Here is a 19,677-nt window from a genome sequence, read left to right as displayed (position 1 = left end):
GCTGGGCGGAGGACTCGGCGGAGTGAGGGGAGACGCCACGGGGCCGCCGCCATGGTGGGAAACTGGGGCGGGGTGGGGGCGACAGGGCATAGAACGGGACGGGACAGAGGTGCAGGTGGCTGAGCGGGCCCCGCCGCCCCGCAGCCCCGCACTGACGGTGCCGCCGTCGGGCCGCGGCCTGCTCGGGCCCCCGCCGCGTGTCCCAGCGGCGCCGGGACTCGGTGAGGGCGCAGCGCCGGTCCCGGCCGCCGATACCCGCTCACCGCACTGCCTTATGCCCACAGCCGCAGAACGAGTATATAGAGTTGCACCGCAAGCGGTATGGGTACCGCCTGGACTACCACGAGAGGAGAAGGAAGAAGGAAGGCCGCGAAGCTCACGAGCGGTCCCGGAAGGCCAAGAAGATGATCGGGCTGAAGGCCAAGCTCTACCACAAGCAGCGGCATGCCGAGAAGATACAGATGAAGAAGACGTGAGTACCCACTGCTTCCCTGACGCCGTCCGGTCATCCTGGCATTTGAAGGATGGCATGAGACGTTAACACTGTTACAAAAAACTACTTATTACTTGCATCATACGTTATGCTTTTAAATAGCACTCAGGTTGTAGGGGAAAGTAGATTTTGCCCCAAGAAGTCATTTCAGACGTACTCTCTTCTCAGTGCATGTTAACAATTCTGCTCCTGAAAGCATTCCTTAAGATAAGTGTTAATTAGCAATAGCAGTGGCTAATGTAATTATGATAAAAATATGAATGCATTTACTTAGAGCTTTTATAGCAGCTGCTGTATTAGTGTAGCAAGAGGCAGCAGGTGTTTTTTTAACACTGCTAAAAGAGAAGGTACAGTAATGTACACGGTGTTTGAGCAGAACATGAGGCTTGTCTTCCAGAGTAAGTTACAGTGTCAAGCATAGATAAACAAAGGCATTTTTCTGAACATTTTCTCAGTTGTTCAGAAATGGAAATCAAAGCTATTAACAATATTCTTTATTGCTAATGAACTTAATATGCATCCACCATGTTGTTTTTCTTATTTTTGCAAGTGTAGATAGCTACTTTGCTACTTGGAAAGGTGTTGGCTTTGTTAATTACTTTGTGTGTCTCTTTTTTTCCCCTAAATGACCTCAAAATTAATGAAACACCACTCCTTTTACACATACATATTGCTCAGATTTGTAAGCATTGCCATCAAATCTCAGAAGAGTAATAGTATGTTAATTTTTGTCAGAGAGGAAGGCTACTATCTCTCAAAGTGCTTGGCTGCTTGTTTTAAGTTGTTCAGAAATCCCTTAATAAGACACGTCTTGTGTTCCTGTCTTGATGGGAACCAACAAGCTTTTATGCACTGTGTAGTCTGTCAGTTGTTACATAAGTGAAATTACTAGCTTACCTTGAAAATTATTTGGGCTTATTCCTGCAACATAAATATGTACTTGTTTACAAATCTCTTTTGAAAGAAAATTTTGAGCAGGCACAAGCTAAATTAAAAGGATATATTTATGATCTAAAAATAAGCCTTTTTTTTTCCCTTCCTCTTAATACTGGTTTTCTTTCCTTGCAGCATTAAAATGCATGAAAAGAGAAATACAAAGAAAAAGAATGATGAAAAAACACCTAAAGGAGCTGTACCAGCATACCTGCTGGACAGAGAGGGCCAGTCCCGGGCTAAGGTTCTCTCTAACATGATCAAGCAGAAAAGAAAAGAAAAAGCTGTGAGTACCTGTAGTAAAATTCAAATACTTACTATTACTTGTGAAAATGAACACTTTGTGTTGCTGATGCTCAGGTGACCTGCAGCCTCTAAGCAAAGTCTAAATGTTGATATTGTACAAAACTCGAAACCCTGAGTAATTGAGCAGCCTAGGACAAAGTAAGCGTATGCAATATCTTGATTTTCATAACTTTAAATGGTAATTAAAATAAGTGGCTATGAGTTGTATAAGTATGTATGGTGTACTGCTACTCTTTAGGGAAATTTTATTTTATGCTTTGTTTGTCCCCTTTCATTTAGCAATGCAGCATGTAAGACTATTGACTTGTTTTTTTCTACCCCTTCCAGGGGAAATGGGAGGTTCCTGTGCCAAAGGTCCGTGCACAAGGAGAAACAGAAGTTTTAAAAGTGATTCGTACAGGAAAGAGAAAGAAGAAGGCCTGGAAAAGAATGGTTACAAAAGTTTGTTTTGTTGGAGATGGCTTTACTAGGAAGCCTCCTAAATATGAACGATTCATTCGACCAATGGTAATGTTCTTGAGCCTTAAAGAACGTTTAAGTTCTAATTCTTTTGACTTACTGCTTTGAGTTCCTGTGTCGAGGAATCTTTCTTCTATGATAATGCACTTGATTACTACTGATGTTGAACATTCCTCTTAGTTCCCTTGTAGAAATCTAAGCTTAGAATAGCCTGAAGGTGGGGACATGGCCCTGCAGTCACAGTCTGCGTTGAAATACCTCTGCTCTTACTCCCATAACTCAGATGATGCCAGTAAGTGAAAGCTGCAAGCTGTCAAATTAGTATGGGTAGGTCTGTAGCAAAGGCACTTTAAATAGCTTTTAAAGTTGGAGGCTTCTTTTTCAAGCTGCTCTGATTCTGTCAGCTGCAGAAGCCAACTCTCTTCTAGGATTCCAGAGCTCCCTCCTTCTGGCTTGTTAAGTAAGCTTGAAGCACAGTTGTGGCTGTATGCAAGGGAAATGCTGTGCCTCCAGCCTGACCTTTTCTGCTGACACAGCTGCAGGTGCAGTGCTTGGGCTCTAGCAGCCTGGCACAGGAGGAACAATTAGATTCACTAAGACAGTATAGTTTTTCTATAAATACCTGTTCCTGTTTCCTCACAGGAATTGACACAATCACTTTGCAGGCTGCCTGTTGGATTGTACCTCATTACTGTTTTGATGGGCATCTTACACAGAAGCCTTGGATAGGTTTTTATTGATGCAGAAAAGGTTATGGTACTTAATGATAAAGTACCCTTTATGAAACACAGCTTGCTAGATAGGAAGTGCTATAAGAGATGGGTATTTAGTATTTTATGATATGTAAAAGGTTTTTCAGTTTTACAAGAATAAAGGAAAAATTTATAGTCTTAAAAAACAGTAGCACTGTTAAATGCGTTACCATAATCGCCTCATTTCTTCATGGAACAGAAGCCATATGAGGTATCAAGTCTTCTTACTACTATTAAAAACTGATATTCTGAAAATATACATGGAAAGCTTTGTCTTGTCACTAGTCAGTTTTAAAACAAATCTGGCATTCTATAGTAGATAGCATTCTGTATTCTAGGTTGTTTCATTCTTACCAATCTCTCAAAACATCTAAAGCTGAGGACATAATGCTGAAAGTGTTAAACTAGATTAGTTGTGAAGGCTTAAAGCTATTATTAACTTGTTCTAACACTCCTTATGCAACAGGGCTTACGTTTCAAGAAGGCACATGTGACACATCCTGAACTTAAAGCTACTTTTTGCCTACCTATCCTTGGTGTAAAAAAGAATCCTTCTTCTCCTTTGTATACAACACTGGGTGTAATTACCAAGGGTACCGTCATTGAGGTGAACGTGAGTGAGCTTGGCCTCGTGACACAAGGTGGCAAAGTAATCTGGGGTAAGTAGTTACACTAGGTATGCTGCAGAACTAGTTTAAAAAAATTTAAGTCTTTATTGCCTGATGTCTTAAGACCACGCCCTGTAAATTGTCATCATTGATCCACTATTAAACGTTAGGTTTGGGCTGTAGCAGAAGCAATGACTAGGCAGCTCTAAAAATGGTAATTTTAAGTTTTAATCTTAGGCTTTCCATTCGTGCTTTCAAAATCAGAAACTAGGTGAAGTTCAGAACAAAGACTCAACTTGCCTATTAAGCAGTGCTATAGGTCTATAAAGACCTAACCATGCGAACGATGATCATTGGTATTATGTTTTCAGTTGAAGTTCTGTGTAGAAGTATCTTCATAGGATCAGGGTGACCTCTTTTAACAGAGAGGTTGACTTGGACTATAGCAGAACCTATGAATTACTTTTTATTTTAAATTTACCCAGAACTCTAAATGATCCATCTATTAAAAACAGCCTGAATAGAGTGTTTTGAGAACCTAAGTTTCCATCTTGGCTGAAGGTAGATGTAGATCTCAAAATGTATTTCAGTTTTGGAACAGGAATTTCCTACACTTCTAAAGAGACTTGTGGGTTGAACTTGAAAACATGGAAGATTCTCATTTATTATATGAACTACTTCAAGCTTTTGTAGCCATTTAATTCCCTTTTCTCTTTAGGGAAGTATGCACAAGTAACAAACAATCCAGAAAATGACGGCTGTATTAATGCCATTCTGCTTGTCTAAGTTCTGTTGGTACTAAGTGTTAGACATCGGCTCCTGCAAAATCAGTGCGGTTTCAACTACTCTGCAAGATCTCTGGAATCTTCAACCATTCAAGAACGTTGGCCCCGCAAGTGGGTGAGGAACTTAAACGTGCTAGAAGTGACTGCTCAGGTTTTTATATGTATTATGTTTGCTGAGCTGAACACTGTCCAAATAAAGTGATTCAGTTTTCATGTTTTGCTAATGTGGTATTGATCGCAACCTTCTTGTTTTTACAGTAGCAGTTTCCTGGCTTAGATACATTGTATAAATAGTTAATTGAGCTTACATCCCTAGTGATGTGGAACACAGTCACTGTCTCCGATGATGACCTACTCTAATAGCTAAAGGTACAGAAGAAATACTAACTTGCATTCTGCCTCTGGGGAAGAAGAAGAAGAGATGGAAGAATGCAGCTACAATCTTACTGCAGACTGACATCAGAAATTAAAACAGTCAGTTTGATACTTGCATGGGGATGCGGGGGGGGGGGTGTGTGTGTGTGTGTGTGAGGGTGAGGTGCAGCTATTCTGCCACATCCATTACCTCATGTCTTTCTCCCCATTGCATCCCTGGCTGCATTAATAGAAGGAGTAAGGGCTGGAGAGTGTAGCACTGTTGTTTCAGACAAGAGAACAGTTTCAGAAGTTGAAATTTATGAAGTTGCAGGACTTTTAAGATGTGAAATTTGAGAATGGTGTGACGATGCTGATATGACAACTACTTATAGCTATTCTGGTGGCTTTAAGAAACATTGAAGAAAAACTAAAGGTCCAAAGCATCAACTGATCAATATATAGTTAGCTTGCATCCATGAAGTACAAGAAACAAAAGATGGTTCTAAACTGGAAGCTTTCAGCAATGCTGTATATAACTGCATCAATAATCTTCCAGTTAACAATTGGGTGGTAAACCAACTTAGCTCAATCTGCCATTACAAATAAACATACTCACCATTTTATATTCCTACTCTTAAACAGTACTTCAAGCTAAGGAGCTTTTAACACAAATTCCAAGTCAAATTCTTTTAAGCTTTCTCCAGTTTATGAAAACACTCTTATTCCCCCAACATTGTAAGAAGGAAACTTTCAAACCAAGCTCTCAAATATTTCAGAAGCCAGAATGTGAATAGATTTGCGTTGGGTTTTGTGCATTAGCAAAGGTACATGCAGTAAGCAGGTTGAGTAGCAATTAGAGAGTCACAGAGTAGGTAAGGTTGGAAGGAACCTCTTGAGATTGTATAGTGCAGGTTCCCTGTGTAAAGAAGGTGTCTGAGGGCCACATCCAGTCAGGTTTTGAGTATTGCCAAGGATGGAGACTCCATCACCTTTCTGGGCAACCTGATCTAGTGTTTGACCACTCTAACATTTAAAAATGTTTTATGTTTAAATAGAATTTCTTATATTCCAGTTTGTGCCCACTGCTGCCTCTTGTCTTGTCACTGGGCACCACTGGGAAGAGTTTTGCTCCATCTTCTTTATGCCCCCCACGAGGTATTTGTACACAAGGTAAGGTCCTCCCCAGCTTTCTCTTCTCCAGGCTGAACAGTTGCAGCTCTCAGGCTCTTGTGTGACAGATGCTCCAATCCGTTAATCATCTTCATGATCAGATCGTGTTTCAGATCTGGAACTCTAGCCAAGAAGTCAAGCAAGCTGCTTTTGTACCAGCTTTCTCACTTAGCTCCAACTGGTAGAGGCAGTACGTTATATCAAAGTCTATTTTGTTAGTTTAACATATTGCCCTAGTCTAGACTAAATAATTTACTACTATTTTTACTCGTTTGTGTAGTTACAAGTGATTTGAAAGTAAGAAAGGGTCACAAGCCGGTAAGTCATTTAGTTGGAAGAGAGGGCATTTTCTCATATAAGCCTCGTTTTAAGTTCTTATTGCTTTACCCTTTACAGCACATTAACAAATAACATGAACAGGATACTTTTAATTTTCTACAGCTGTCTCAAGAGCATTACTACATTTTGTGCTATAAATACATGACTCGTTGGCTGAATAACACAATTGTTGCACTTAAGACATTTTAATGTACCACACTGTAGGGAGTGCGTTATGGCATTTCTAGTTGGCTTGTCTATAGCAAACCGTATTAATAACTGCTAAGTTTACATCATCATCTTCCATAGTTGTTATAAACAGCAGAATGCATGCTGTAATATTCAGAACAGCCTAGTCTACAACTTTTTTCATAGAAGTCTGATGCATAAGCTAATTATTTTAATTACTAATTGTTTTAATCAATAAAAGATTATTCAACTAATAATCTTTTGAGCTTGTAAAGCTCCATGGTAGCAGAGGGATTGTAAAATTATGCTAGCTCTGGTGAACTGAACCACTTTAAAATGTGCTTCCTGTAGAGCAGAAAGGACTCAAAAACCAAGAAAAAAAAATCTCAAAATATATGTTTAATTACTACTACAAAACATTTCAAAAGCAGCCAAGACAGTACTAAGAAAAGCAAAAACCAACACTGTAACAAGACTTAAGTACAATACTCCAGAATAGCAACACATCTTTCATAAGATTTATAAACAGAGTACCACTAGTTTAGAAAACGACTAACACCACATTTGTGAAAATAACTTCAGACATGTATCCTCTTGGAAATAAAATTTTGGAATGATCACTTAAAGCAGAGAAGCTGAAACTGAGGCCTATTTGTTGCTATGTTTAACTTAGCGGTGTTGATGACATCATTGTAAATGAGCAATTTGATTACTGACATCTACAAATGAAATGGTACTAAAAAAGCAACAAACCAAAGTCAGATATCATTTCAAATAAGTTGAGTTACTTTTGAAATAAGACGTGTATGCATTTTCATGTAAAGGTCTATGAAACATGAGAACAGCAAACAAGAATTCTGCATGAAATGAGAACAGACCAAAAGAGAATGTGGGAGAAAGCAAAGAAAATCCTGTTAAAAATTAACAAGCAGCACAAGAGAGACATCTGAAGAAATGTTGGATTCAAATACAAAACCATTTACTAGGACAAAGTGCAAGGCTGAAGTCACAAATTAATGTTCTTTAAGCTCTATTCCTAGACTAAATGAAACTTAAAAATAATACTGCTCGTTTTCACTGTACACATGTAGGTCCACAGCATTTTGTAATAGCATTTGATACAAACTTGTATAAAGTTGATGTTTTAATCATTTTTTTCTGTTACAATAAGTTCTTAAAAAATTCTTTAAGAGTTTGATGGTAATAAGACAGACAGTTAAGAGAAAAAAAGTCATCCAAGCCTAAAAAATGCTGCTTTTCCCAAGGTAAAACACTTCAGTCAATACAGTTGTCAGATACGTTCCCTTGCATTAATGTAACAGAAGGTACAGACTATTAAAGTACCGTTCTAATCAGTCCAGCAATAAAAGCTATTAAAGTTAGGATTTTGATTTTGATTTTGCTACTCTGTCTTTACTGCAAGATGATCGATGCCCAAAAAGTTGTTATAGAAACAAACTGCGCCCTTTAGTTCAAAATACTGCTGCCATCACAATTAGGACAATGTCCAGTTTTCAAGACTCTACTGGTTATCAGAATTGCTAATTGCACCCCAGCTGCCCACATTCTGTACATTAATAGTCTGGCCATCAGCTACTATCTCGGGTACCCCAGATTTACAGAGGTATCATCTACTCAATAGTATACTTAAAGACGTGAATTCAAGTTCTGTATTTAAACCTGGCTCTCTGAAATGAGGTCAGAAATCTGATTATTCTCAGTAGAAACCAAGACTGACCTAATCTAATGATCTTGTTGTAATATTTATGTATTCAGTATGCAAAAGTCTTAAAGAAACTAGTTGAAATCAGTTCCCACTTAGTCATGAAAAGTAGAAGCCAGATGAGTGACATCTTGACACAAACACAAGTTTTCAGACCTTACAGGGAGTACAAGATATAAACATTCATATAAAAAATCCAGCTAACAGTGACTGAAATAACTGGGATTCACTTTCCGTAAGCAAAAGAAGCCTTAATTTTTTTGAAAGTGGATACCTTTTTATCAATTGAAGTATTCCACAGATTAATCTTTAGTAAAGTTTGCTCTAAAAATGTAAGATGAATCACGATATACTGTATGCAATAATGCTTTAAGCCACCATCTCTCACAAATCCCAGATTCTTAGCAATGCTATAGATGTGTTTTCTAGACACTCTTGTTTTTTTAACCCGATAAATCTTAGCAGTGAAAGAGAGGCCACACAGAAGGTTAACAGAAGTTTTGTCTCACGTACTTTATAGAAAATGCTTCATCAGTTTTAGAAATCCTTAAGGTTCACTCAAATATGTTTACAAACAATCATGAAAGACCTTGAGCATTTATCAGCCATGAGCGTCATAAGGAGTACCTGTATGTATATTGATAGGCAAGCAAGAGTTAATCTGTGTATGTGCAAACATGGACGTAGCTGAAGCATGATCTTTGTCTAGGAACAAGCTGACCATCCTTGAGCCTGTCAGGAGTGGACAGTGAAGGAACTTCTAGTCTTCACTTGGCTTCAGATCTGTCCTTCAAGTTGGGAACATCCTGGAGCATGAGCCAACTAATTACGTAGATAATCAGTATGTTTAGAACAGTCAACCGAAAGGATGATTAAGCTGTACCCTTAACCGAACTATCCTCATTATACTACTAAAAATCACACATCGTAGCTCCAGGAGACCCCAGCCTGGGTCAGACTCCCACCCTCGAGCATGTGTATGTAGAAATGATCATGTAATCGTATGTCAATCCACTGAACAATCAGTGTAAGGGGGGGCTCAGGTAAGGCAGTGGCTGTAGATAAGAACGTGTACAAGAAACGCCATGAAAACTGCCTAGGGGCGTGTCCTGGTTTCAGCTGGGATCGAGTTAATTTTCTTCACAGAAGCTAGTCTGAGACTGCATTTTGGATTTGGGATGCAAATAGTGTTGATGACACGCTGATGTTTTCAGTTGCTGTTAGGCAGCCAAGGACCATTCAGCTTCTCATGCTGGCCTGTCAGCGAGAGGGCTGGGGGTGCACGGGGAGCTGGGAGGGGGCACAGGCAGGACAGCTGACCCAGACTGGCCAAAGGGATATTCCACACCATATGATGTCATGCTCAGCACATAAATCTGGGGGAAGAAGAAGGAAAAGGGGGACATTTGGAGTTACGGCATCTGTCTTCCCAAGTAACGGTTATGTGTGGTAGAGCCCTGCTTTCCTGGAAATGGCTGAATATCTGCCTGCCCATGGGAAGAGGTGAGTGAATCCCTTGTTTTCCTTTGGTAGTGTGCCTGGCTTTTGCTTTGCCTATTAAACTGCCTTTATCTCAACCCATGAGTTTTCTCACTTTTACTCTTTGGGTTCTCTCCCATACCCAACCCGGGGGGGAGTGAGCAGGTGGCTGCACGGTGCTTAGCTGCTGGCTGGGGTTGAACCACGACATGGTGCTAGCCTTGCGTCTAACTAGCACCCAAACTTGCACAACTTTGTAATAAACTCATATGTTGTCTCTGTATGTGAAATTGCCTTATTGCACACCAGGTCACGAATCTGTCTTTTCAGACAACAGCTTTCTGGCAACCCAGATGGGACAGCCATAAGACCTAGCCCGGATCAGCTTGCTGCAGGTGGCAGAGACCCGTGGACCGACTAGGCTCCAGGGTGCACTGACCTCTTGGAGGACTCTGTCAGGCCCTCTCCCTGCTGGAGCAGTAAGTGACACAAAGGCGCAATGCTTAAATCAAGATATCAACTAGTAGAATAGCAAGGAGCTAAGAGGATTTGGTTTATTTGTATTGCTGGTATTGGATAATTCTGATAAAAGAGATGGCATTGGGTATTGGTATTTGGTCCAGTAGAACTGATCATAAGATATACATAGACGCCTGAATGCTGAGTGTATGAGGTCCATGACTTCTGCAAGGCCTTTGACATGGTCCCCCACAACATCCTTCTCTCTACATTGGAGAGACATGGATTTGACGGGTGGATGGTTGGGTGGATGGGAGGAATTGGTTGGAAGATCACAGCCAGAGCATAGTGGTCAACGGCTCAATGTCCAGAGTGAGACTGGTGATGAGCAGTGTCCCTCAGGGGTCTGTACAGGGACCAGTACTCTTTAATATTTTCATTAATGACATAGTGGGATTGAGTGCACCCTCAGCAAGTTTGCAGATGACACCAAGCTAAGTGGTGCGGTTGACACGTCTGAGGGTTGGGATGCCATCCAGAGAGACCTGGACAAGCTCAAGGAATGGGCCTGTGTTAACCTCATAAGTTCCACAAGGACAAGTGCAGGGTCCTGCACCTAGGTCAGGGCAACCCCTGGTATCAGTACAGGCTGGGGCATGAAGGGGTTGAGAGCAGCCCTGCTGAGAAGGACTTGGGGGCACTGGCAGATGAAAAGCCGGACCTGAGCCAGCAATGTGCGCCCGCAGCCCAGAAGGCCAACCCTATCCTGGGCTGCATCCAAAGCACTGTGGACAGCAGGTCGAGGGAGGGGATTGTGCCCCTCTACTCTGCTCTGGTGAGACCCCACCTGGAGTCCTGCGTCCAGCTCTGGAGCCCTCAGCACAGGAAAGACATGGACCTGCTGGAGAGGGTCCAGAGGAGGGCCACCAAAATGATCAGAGGGATGGAACACCTCTCCTATGAAGAAAGGCTGAGAGGGCTGGAGTTGTTCCGCCTGGAGAAGAGAAGGCTCCTGGGAGACCTTCTTGCAGCCTTCCAGTATTTACAGGGGGCCTATAAGAAAGATGGGGACAGACATTTTAGCAGGGCCTATTGCACTAGAACAAGGGGTAATGGTTTTAAACTAAAATAGGGTAGATTTTGACTAGATATAAGGAAGAAATTTTTCACAGTGAGGGCAGTGAAACACTGGCACAGGTTGCCCAGAGAAGTAGCAGATGCCCCATCCTGGAACGCTTCAAGGTCAGGCTGGACAGGGCTCTGAGCAACCTGATCTAGTTGAAGATGTCCCTGCTCATTGCAGGGGGATTGGGCTAAATGACCTTTAAAGATCTCTTTCAACCCAAAGCTTCTATGATTCTATGACAATATGGGGACCAGTCCTTTCTCTGAGGCATTTCCTTGCTCTCCTTTAGGATGCATCCTTAAAAATTGGGGTAAATTCCATGGAGATACCTTAACAAAGGAAAAATTAAAGTGCTATTGCATGCAATGGAGCCCAATGTATAAATTGGAAGATGGAGAAAAGTGGCCAGCGGTGGGAACTCTGGGGTATAACACTATACTGCAGTTGATGTTACTTTGTCATCAGATGGGAAAATGGGATTGTCCCATATGTAGATTTGTTTTTCACATTACAAAATGATTAAGATGCTAGAAAGAAATTTTAATTATTGGAAACTGATTCAGGAGCCATAATGATAATGTCTGAAAATGAAAAGTCCAAGAAAGAAAAGAGATGTTATTCTGTATGTAGCATTGGTAAAAAGTGCTTAAAACAGAATAATGAGGAGGAGGACATGCAGTTGTTGGTTGCTGGTGCTGGGGATGGAAGATGGGATAATGATGTTTTAAATGCTAGTGGAGAAGTAGGAAATGGTCAAGCAATGGGATCAGAGGGATTTAGTCCGATTGTGGGGAGAACTAGGTCTCAGCAAGCCCCAGGTGTCCAGGCACCACTGAGGCAGATTGTAGGACCTGTGGGAGCACCTGTCTGGGTGCAAGTTCCTTTTTCTTCCTCAGATTTAACGAACTAAGTCCACTGAGTCTTATAGGGAAAGTGCAGATAAAGTTTATAGAACTATGCAAATGATCATTTTAAATCATAATCCTGATTGGAAAGCTAATGCAAGTTCTGTTAAATACATTGTTACTTCCTGAAGAAAAATGCTTGGTTTTAGAGAAGGCAAATCAGGAGAACAAAAGAATAAATGCAAGGAAAGGTCCAGAAAGATTTATGCCTGAGATAGAACCAAGGTGGGATCCCAACAGAGGGAGAGGTCATTTGATGACCAAACAATACCAGCAATTGATATTGTATGGTATACAACACAGAGTACTGACACCTAAAAATGTTTCAAAATTTTATCAAGTAACCCAGGGCCCAACTGAAGATCCATTGGCTTTCTATGAGAGACTATGTGAAACTGCTAGGAAATGGCCTGGTCTGAATCTAGAAGTAGAAGAAAACAAAACTATGTTTAAGATGTTATTGATCGGACAATTGGCCCGTGACATCCAAAAGAAATGACAGAAGGTTGATGGAGTTTCAGGAATGTCCATTTCACAATTAATTGAAATAGCATACAAAGTATATAATAATAGGGAGGAAGCACAAAAAGAAAGAAAGCAAAAAGATAAGCAGAAGAATAGTAAGATGTAAGCAAGATTTTTGGCAGCAGCTATGGTCCAAGCTACCAATCAGAAAGGAAGAGGTTGCAGGGTGAGTTGCTGAGATAGAGGTCACTGAAGGGGATTTAGTCCCCAACCCACGGTAATGATTTATGGACCTCTGGGATCAATGCAGTGTGCATATTGAAGGCAAGAGGGACATTGGAAAAGAAGGTGCCCAAAGTTGAACCAGCAGAATGGCTCCGCACCAGCACAGGTGCCAGAAGCAGATCTGTTAATGATGGGAGCACTAGATTCTGATTGACGTGGACCAGGGATAAATATACCAACCTCCCAGCTGAACATCTGGTTCCAGTAAAGCTGGGGAATAAAGTTGTCAATTTTTTAGTGGATACGGGAGCTACATACTCTGTTTTGAATTGTTGTAAGGGATCTTTAAGTAAATTTTCTATGCCAGTGACTGGGGCCATGGGAAAGCAAGAAGTAAGGCCTTTTTTTCAACCACTTAAATGTTAAGTAGGAGATAAAGTTCTAACTCATTAATTTTTGTATATGCCAGAGTGCCCCTTACCGCTCATGGGATGGAATTTACTAAATAAATTAGGAGCACAAATAACTTCTCATAGAAATAGAATCCATATACATATCCCACCAGATAATGCTTGGCAGATGCAAGTTTATCTGTTACAGGAACCTTCAAAAGAAGAAGTACCAAAAGAACGAGTATCAGCAGAAATTATGGATGCAGCAGTCTACTTTGTATGGGCATCAGAGAAACCCGGGAGAGCTAAATCTGCTGAACCGGTGAAGGTAGAATTAAAACCAGGAGCAAAACCAGTAAGATGAAAACAATACCCCATGAAGTTAGAGGCTCAGATTGGACTAGAACCAATGATCAAGAATTTTCTAGAGCATGGACTGTTGCAAGAGTGCCAAATGGAATACAATACTCTTGATTTTATCAGAGAAAAAGCCCTGCTCACAGGAATATTGTTTGGTCCAGGATCTGTGAGCCATCAACAAAAATGTAATTGATGTGCATCCTGTGGTGCCAAATCCATATACCTTGTTGACCACAATGAATGATTCTAATGCTTATTTCACTGTTTTAGACCTGGAAGATGCCTTTTTTGGCATCCCTTTAGAGGAAAACAGCCAGGAGATGTTTGCGTTTGAATGGGAAAGTCCTGTTACAGGACAAAAACCACAGCTGTGCTGGACTGTGCTTCCCCAAGGGTTTAAGAATAGTCCTACATTGTTCAGTACTTGCCAAGGAATTGGAGCCATGGCAAAGACTGGCAGCATATAGGGTATCTCAGAAAAAGGCTCAAAGCATGCAAAGAACTGTAACGTATTTGGGCTTTGAAATTTCCCAAGGAGAATGAACGTTAGGAACAGAATGGAGAGAAGCCATTTGCCAAATTGCTCCCCCAAGGTCCAAGAAGGAACTATGAGGCTTTTTGGGAATGGTGGGCTGGTGTCATATCTGACTACCTCATTTTGGACTTATGGCTAAGTCACCACACAAAGCAATGAAAGGCTCTGGCGAGGTGTTAGAATGGGCCCTGGAGTGCCAAAAGGCATTTGATGACATAAAGGTAGCATTAATGAATGCCCCTGCGCTGGGTTTCCCAAATTTGATGAAGCCATTTGGATTATGTGTGCATGAAAGAAAACATACAGCTTTGGGAGTCTTAGTACAGACATTGGAAGATTGGAAGAGACTGGTCTGACTGCTGGGTATGCGCCCACCTCCCAGAATATGCTGATCAGGGTATCCCTTTAGTTGGAACACCTATTTCAGCTAACATATCCTGGAGGAATTTATGGATAGGGACAAATTTTACTGTGTATGAAGGGAGTAACCAGCAAGAGTGGGATGTGGAAGCTCCTAATGGTACTCAAAGCTATTGTAAATGTGTTCAAAGATGTTCTCCCCGAAAAAGGATAAGAAGATTCGAGTGTATGAGTAATACTATTGAGGTAGGAAAATATGCAAACTGTTGTAAGATTGGTAACTGGGGAGGAAGTTACCAAAAATTCTGACTGGTGCCAGCAGGAAAGGATTGGTATTGGTTATGTGAAAATAGAGACAGGAAAGTATTACCACCAACTTGGAAGGTAACATGCACTGTAGGAGCTATCCTACCAAATATCACTACTGTTAATCAGATAGATGAAAAGCCTTCTTGGCTACAAACATATGTTATATGACAGAAGAGAGGGAATCCCCTAATAGAAAGACCTACCAGATTTCACTCCTTTGCTAGATGGTTTCTCCCATGGTTAGGAGTTAGTGAATCAGAAAATGCTATAGCAAATATATCTGCAGCTCTGGAAGTAATTGAAAAACAAACAATGGATGCTATACATGCATTACAAGAGGAAGTCTCTCAGGTGAGAAGGATGGCCCTTCAGAATAGGATGTCATTGGATATGCTATTGTCATTGAAAGGAGGAGGTGTACAGTAATTAACACTAGTGTTGTGTTTATGTAAATCAGAGTGGGAGGATTTCCATGGACTTGGAAGAAATTTGGAAAAAACCTAAAATATTACATGAGGTATGGAAGGCTGATACTTCTTATGGATTTGGAGAAGTTGTTACTTGGTTGACTTGCTGGTTCCCTAACCTGAGATTATGGGTTAAGAAAATAGTGTCAGTTGTGATTATAGTTATTTTGATTTTAGTCTGTTTATATGTTATGTTACAGTGTATATCCAAGTGCTGTGTTATGTTAGTAAATAAGACTTCGGAGAAGATGAGACCAATCTAACTTTATCAGTTAGACAAGTCTCAAAGGGGGGAATTGTTATAAGGCAAGCAATAGTTAATCTGTGTATATGCAAATGTGGATGTAGCTGAAGCATGATCTTTGTCTAGGAACAAGCTGACCATCCTTGAGCCTGTCAGGAGTGGACAGTGAAGGAACTTCTAGTCTTCACTTGGCTTCAGATCTGTCCTTCAAGATGGGAACATCCTGGAGCATGAGTCAACTAATTACGTAGATAATCAGTATGTTTAGACAGTCAGCCAAAAGGATGATTAAGCTGTACCCGTAACTGAACTATCCTCATTATACTACTAAAAATCACACATCGTAGCTCCAGGAGACCCCAGCCCGGGTCAGACTCCCACCCTCGAGCATGTGTATGTAGAAATGATCATGTAATCGTATGTCAATCCACTGAACAATCAGTGTGAGGGGGGGCTCAGGTAAGGCAGTGGCTGTAGATAAGAAGGTGTACAAGAAACGCCATGAAAAGTCCCCAGGTATGCTAGCCTTGTGGGTCCGCCAGCCAGCACCCAAACTTGCACAGCTTTGTAATAAACTTATATGTCGTCTCTGTGTGTGAAATTGGCTTCTTGTACGTCAGGTAATGAATCCGTCTTTTCAGACAACAATAGAAAGTTACAGCTATGTGCAGTAGTTCAAGAAACCCAGATTTAACTCAGTAATCCCATGTACCCTGAATCTAAAGTTTAGGTAATATATGTTTCTTAAAAACTGCCTTTTTTTTCCCAATAAACTGCTCTTAACAGATTAAAAAGGAGCATGGTAGCTTATCAGCTGAAAGCAATAGTATGAATGTCTCTTATATAGTTAAAATATCTTATAAATACTGTGAAACTGTATAAGCATAAAATCCAGAAACAGATTCCCTACATGAGCTTCATAAAAGTTAAGAGAGCATTGCAACTATTTAAGTCAACCTTGTGCTCGGAAGGCCTGAACAGCCATTTGTATACAGATACCTGTATATCTGAGACACTGTGGAGTGCTAGTTCACTCATCTTAGAAAAGGCATATAGCAGGACAAGGAGTGGTGTTATTTTCTGTTCTTAGAACCGCTGTTCTTTCTTTTTCCTGAGTTTTTAACCAATTACAAGAGGAGCTTTATTTACTGAATGAAAGACATTGCAAACTAAGGTATCAAGGTGTCAGTTATTGTATGTGTGCAAATTAAGTGAAACATATGGTTTGCCAGGAGAACCTCTGCAGAAAAACATGCATGAAAAGCGTGCTTTTATTTCTGTGTGCACACAGCAAAGCTTGGTTGCTGCTTTTAAGAAAAGCTGTGAACTGGGAAGCTATCATGCCAGGGATCATATCAAAGTTAGAAGAAGAAAGTGGGAGTCAGATATATGTGCCAGCAATCACCTGCTAACTCCTAAAGGCACAGAAGTTTGGCAAACAAGTATTTGCTGAAACACCCACTAAATGTTGGCACAAGTGAATGTCACAACCCCCTGAAATGCCCTCTCAGAAGCCACACACACCTGGCAGACATTGTATTTTAACAGCTACACCACAGCACCGGCCAAGTATTTGGAAAACACAAAGCACCACTTCCATTCCAACCAAAGTGAGATTAAAAGTTGTCGTATCCTTTTTCTGTGATGTAACAAGTAATCAAGTATCCACTCAACACATGCAAGTGGTTAGAAGGCAGTTCAAACGATTCTGTGTATGTACTGGATTCTACACCCCGTACACTTGGGAAAAAACTTAGGCTTACTGAGTTGCTCACTTCAGAAGCTACAAATAGTTTACTGCATTAGGCATCTCTTAATCTTCACAAAAAGAACTTCGTTATCCAAGTGCGCTACGGCAGATACTGCACTGACCATGTTCCTGGAGACTGACTACAACCATGTTTGGGTTAATGCCCAGATAATGGTGAAACGGTTCAATTTAGGTCTGATTACTTGGTGTGCCTTACTAATCACCTACCTCCAGAGGAGGAATTGATAAGAGGGACTTCAAGGAGACATCTTGTTACAAGGAAGGCAACAAGGACAGAAGAATGCCACTGGCACGAAGTCAGCAAAATCCACAGTAACGGCAGGGGGGGATCACGACCACCGACTCGACTGAGGGTCTGTGCAAATTGCCCCCCACATATACCTGCCAAAAGCACGTGTGCTGATTTACATGGCAAGGGAAGCTCATTTCAATATAACAAACCCATAGCAAGCGGCGTGGTAATCACTAACCAATGAATGTAAATTTGGGTGGGTTTTCCATTGGTTTTGCTAATCATGTAACAGGATAAATACGTTGTAGTTCCTTTGTGTGGGGTGCTAGCTTTGTAGAATTACCACCCAGTGCCCACTTTTGCGCAGACATAAAATAAATAAGTATCTGGGCTCTGTATGCAAGATTGGCCCATTGCACACTGGGTACTGGTCCCCATTAATGGGACAACAGTTTCTGGTGACCCAGATGGGATGGCCATAAGCCTTGCCCGGGGTTGTCCTGCTGCTCTGGATGAGAGACGGACCGGGAAAGACTCCAGCATGCACCAACTTTTTGATTGAGGAATCCACCAGTTCCTTTCTACGGATGGGTAACAGGCAACTCAGTGGTGCAATGCCAATACAAGATACTTAAAAGGAGGTAAGGGATTACAGAGATGAGTAGCCGTTTACAGAACTGTTTGGAATTACCCTGCACATTATTCCAACAGAGGGTTGGAATCTGGAATTGCTCTGCATAAGACACGCCAAGAAAGGGCCACAGTTGGAGCTTTAGGAAGTTTATTGAACAAGGTGTCAGAATATGGTATACGAAGTTGTGGGTTAAGAAATTTTTCTGGGAAATAATAATAGGTGTAATATGGGTGCAGCTGCCTCTGCTAAAGTATCCCTGTGTACTCCCTTAGGATGCATCCTGAAAAACTGGAAAAAGTTTGGAGGGGATCCCCTAAAGAAAGATAAATTAAAAGTTTATTGTGCTCAACTATGGACGATGTATGAATTGGATGGAGGAAAATGGCCTGGAAATGGATCACTGAATTTTAACACTATTTTGCAGTTAATGCTGTTTTGTAGAAGGATGGATAAATGGGATGAAGTTGTGTATGTTGATTTGTTTTTCATTTTAAGGTGCGATCATGAAACCCATAAAAAATGTAGATTGTTGATGGATGATGCTGATGAAATGTATGTATTAGCAGAAAGTGTTAATAGGAAAGGAAAGAAAAATAATTGTTACAAAGCATGTGAAAAGAAATGCAAATGGAAGTACAGATGAACACATGCCAAAGACAGAGCCTGACTGTGACCCAAATAGAGGAATCAGGAAAACAATGTTAAAACAATATCAACAATTAATTTTACATGGCGTTCAACATGGGGTTCCAAAGCCTAAAAGTATATCAGAATTTTATGAAGACAGGAGTCTGAGGAAAACCCCTCAGTTTCTTTTTTGAAAGACTGTGTAAGACTGGCCACAGGTGGACTGATTTGGATCCAAAGGATGAGGCTAATAGAAAAATGTTTACCGTGCTGTTTATAGGACAGTCAGCCTCTGATATTAGGAACAAGTTGCAATGGGTAGATGGAGCAGGAGGAATGTCTGTATCACAGTTAATAGAAATAGCTTACCAGGTTTACAGTAACAGAGACGAGAAAGGGAAGAAGGTTAGACTTAGAGAGAAGCAAAGAGGAGTAAAAATACAAGCCTCACTGCTGGTGGTGGCAATTGCTGGGAGCCCCAACAGAGATAGACAAAGGGGCCAAAGTAGAGGTAGAGGGTGAATGGAACGGTGTAGGACAAGGACAGGGAGTTAACACCTCAAACTGTAGCCCTTGGGGTCCTAATCAGTGTGCTTATTGCAGAAAAGAAGGGCACTGAAAAAATGAATGCCCACAGAGAGCAAAATTATTTGCTGAATCATCAGGAAAAGGGGAGCCATAATCAGATGCTAATCTGATTATGCTAGGGACATCTGATACCAAATGAAGGGGACCAGGGAGAATATCAACATTTCCCCAGCCAATCCCCTGGTTCCCATAAAGCTGTGGAATGAAGTTATAGATTTTCTGATAGATAGTGGGGCAACCCATTCAGTAGTAACTAATTTTAAGGGGCCTTTAAGTAAAACACACATGCCAATTGCTGGGATCACGGGCAAGCGAGCTCTCAGGCCATTTTTAAAACTTACAGAATGTACAGTTAGAAATACTACATTGACTCATGAATTCCTATATATGCCAGAATGCCCCCTCC

At 41.1% G+C, this 19,677-nt stretch overlaps 1 protein-coding gene across 1 annotated transcript; it reads left to right on the top strand.

Annotated features, from left to right (window-relative positions):
* Positions 1-51: 51 nt before the first annotated feature.
* NSA2 (NSA2 ribosome biogenesis factor) lies at positions 52-4,547 on the top strand (the record flags this gene model as incomplete). Its single annotated transcript, XM_082013284.1, has 6 exons — positions 52-72; positions 285-472; positions 1,562-1,712; positions 2,060-2,239; positions 3,410-3,602; positions 4,270-4,547. The coding sequence occupies 6 exons, from the start codon at positions 52-54 to the stop codon at positions 4,335-4,337; spliced, it is 801 nt and encodes a 266-aa protein (XP_081869410.1). The 3' UTR covers positions 4,338-4,547.
* Between the last annotated feature and the right edge of the window lie 15,130 nt (positions 4,548-19,677).

The sequence above is a fragment of the Phaethon aethereus genome (genome assembly GCF_964289735.1).
Source record: "Phaethon aethereus genome assembly, chromosome: Z".
Taxonomy (NCBI): Eukaryota; Metazoa; Chordata; class Aves; order Phaethontiformes; family Phaethontidae; genus Phaethon; species Phaethon aethereus.
The sequence above is the reverse complement of the archived record's forward strand: the minus strand, read 5'-3'. Positions and strand labels throughout refer to the sequence as shown.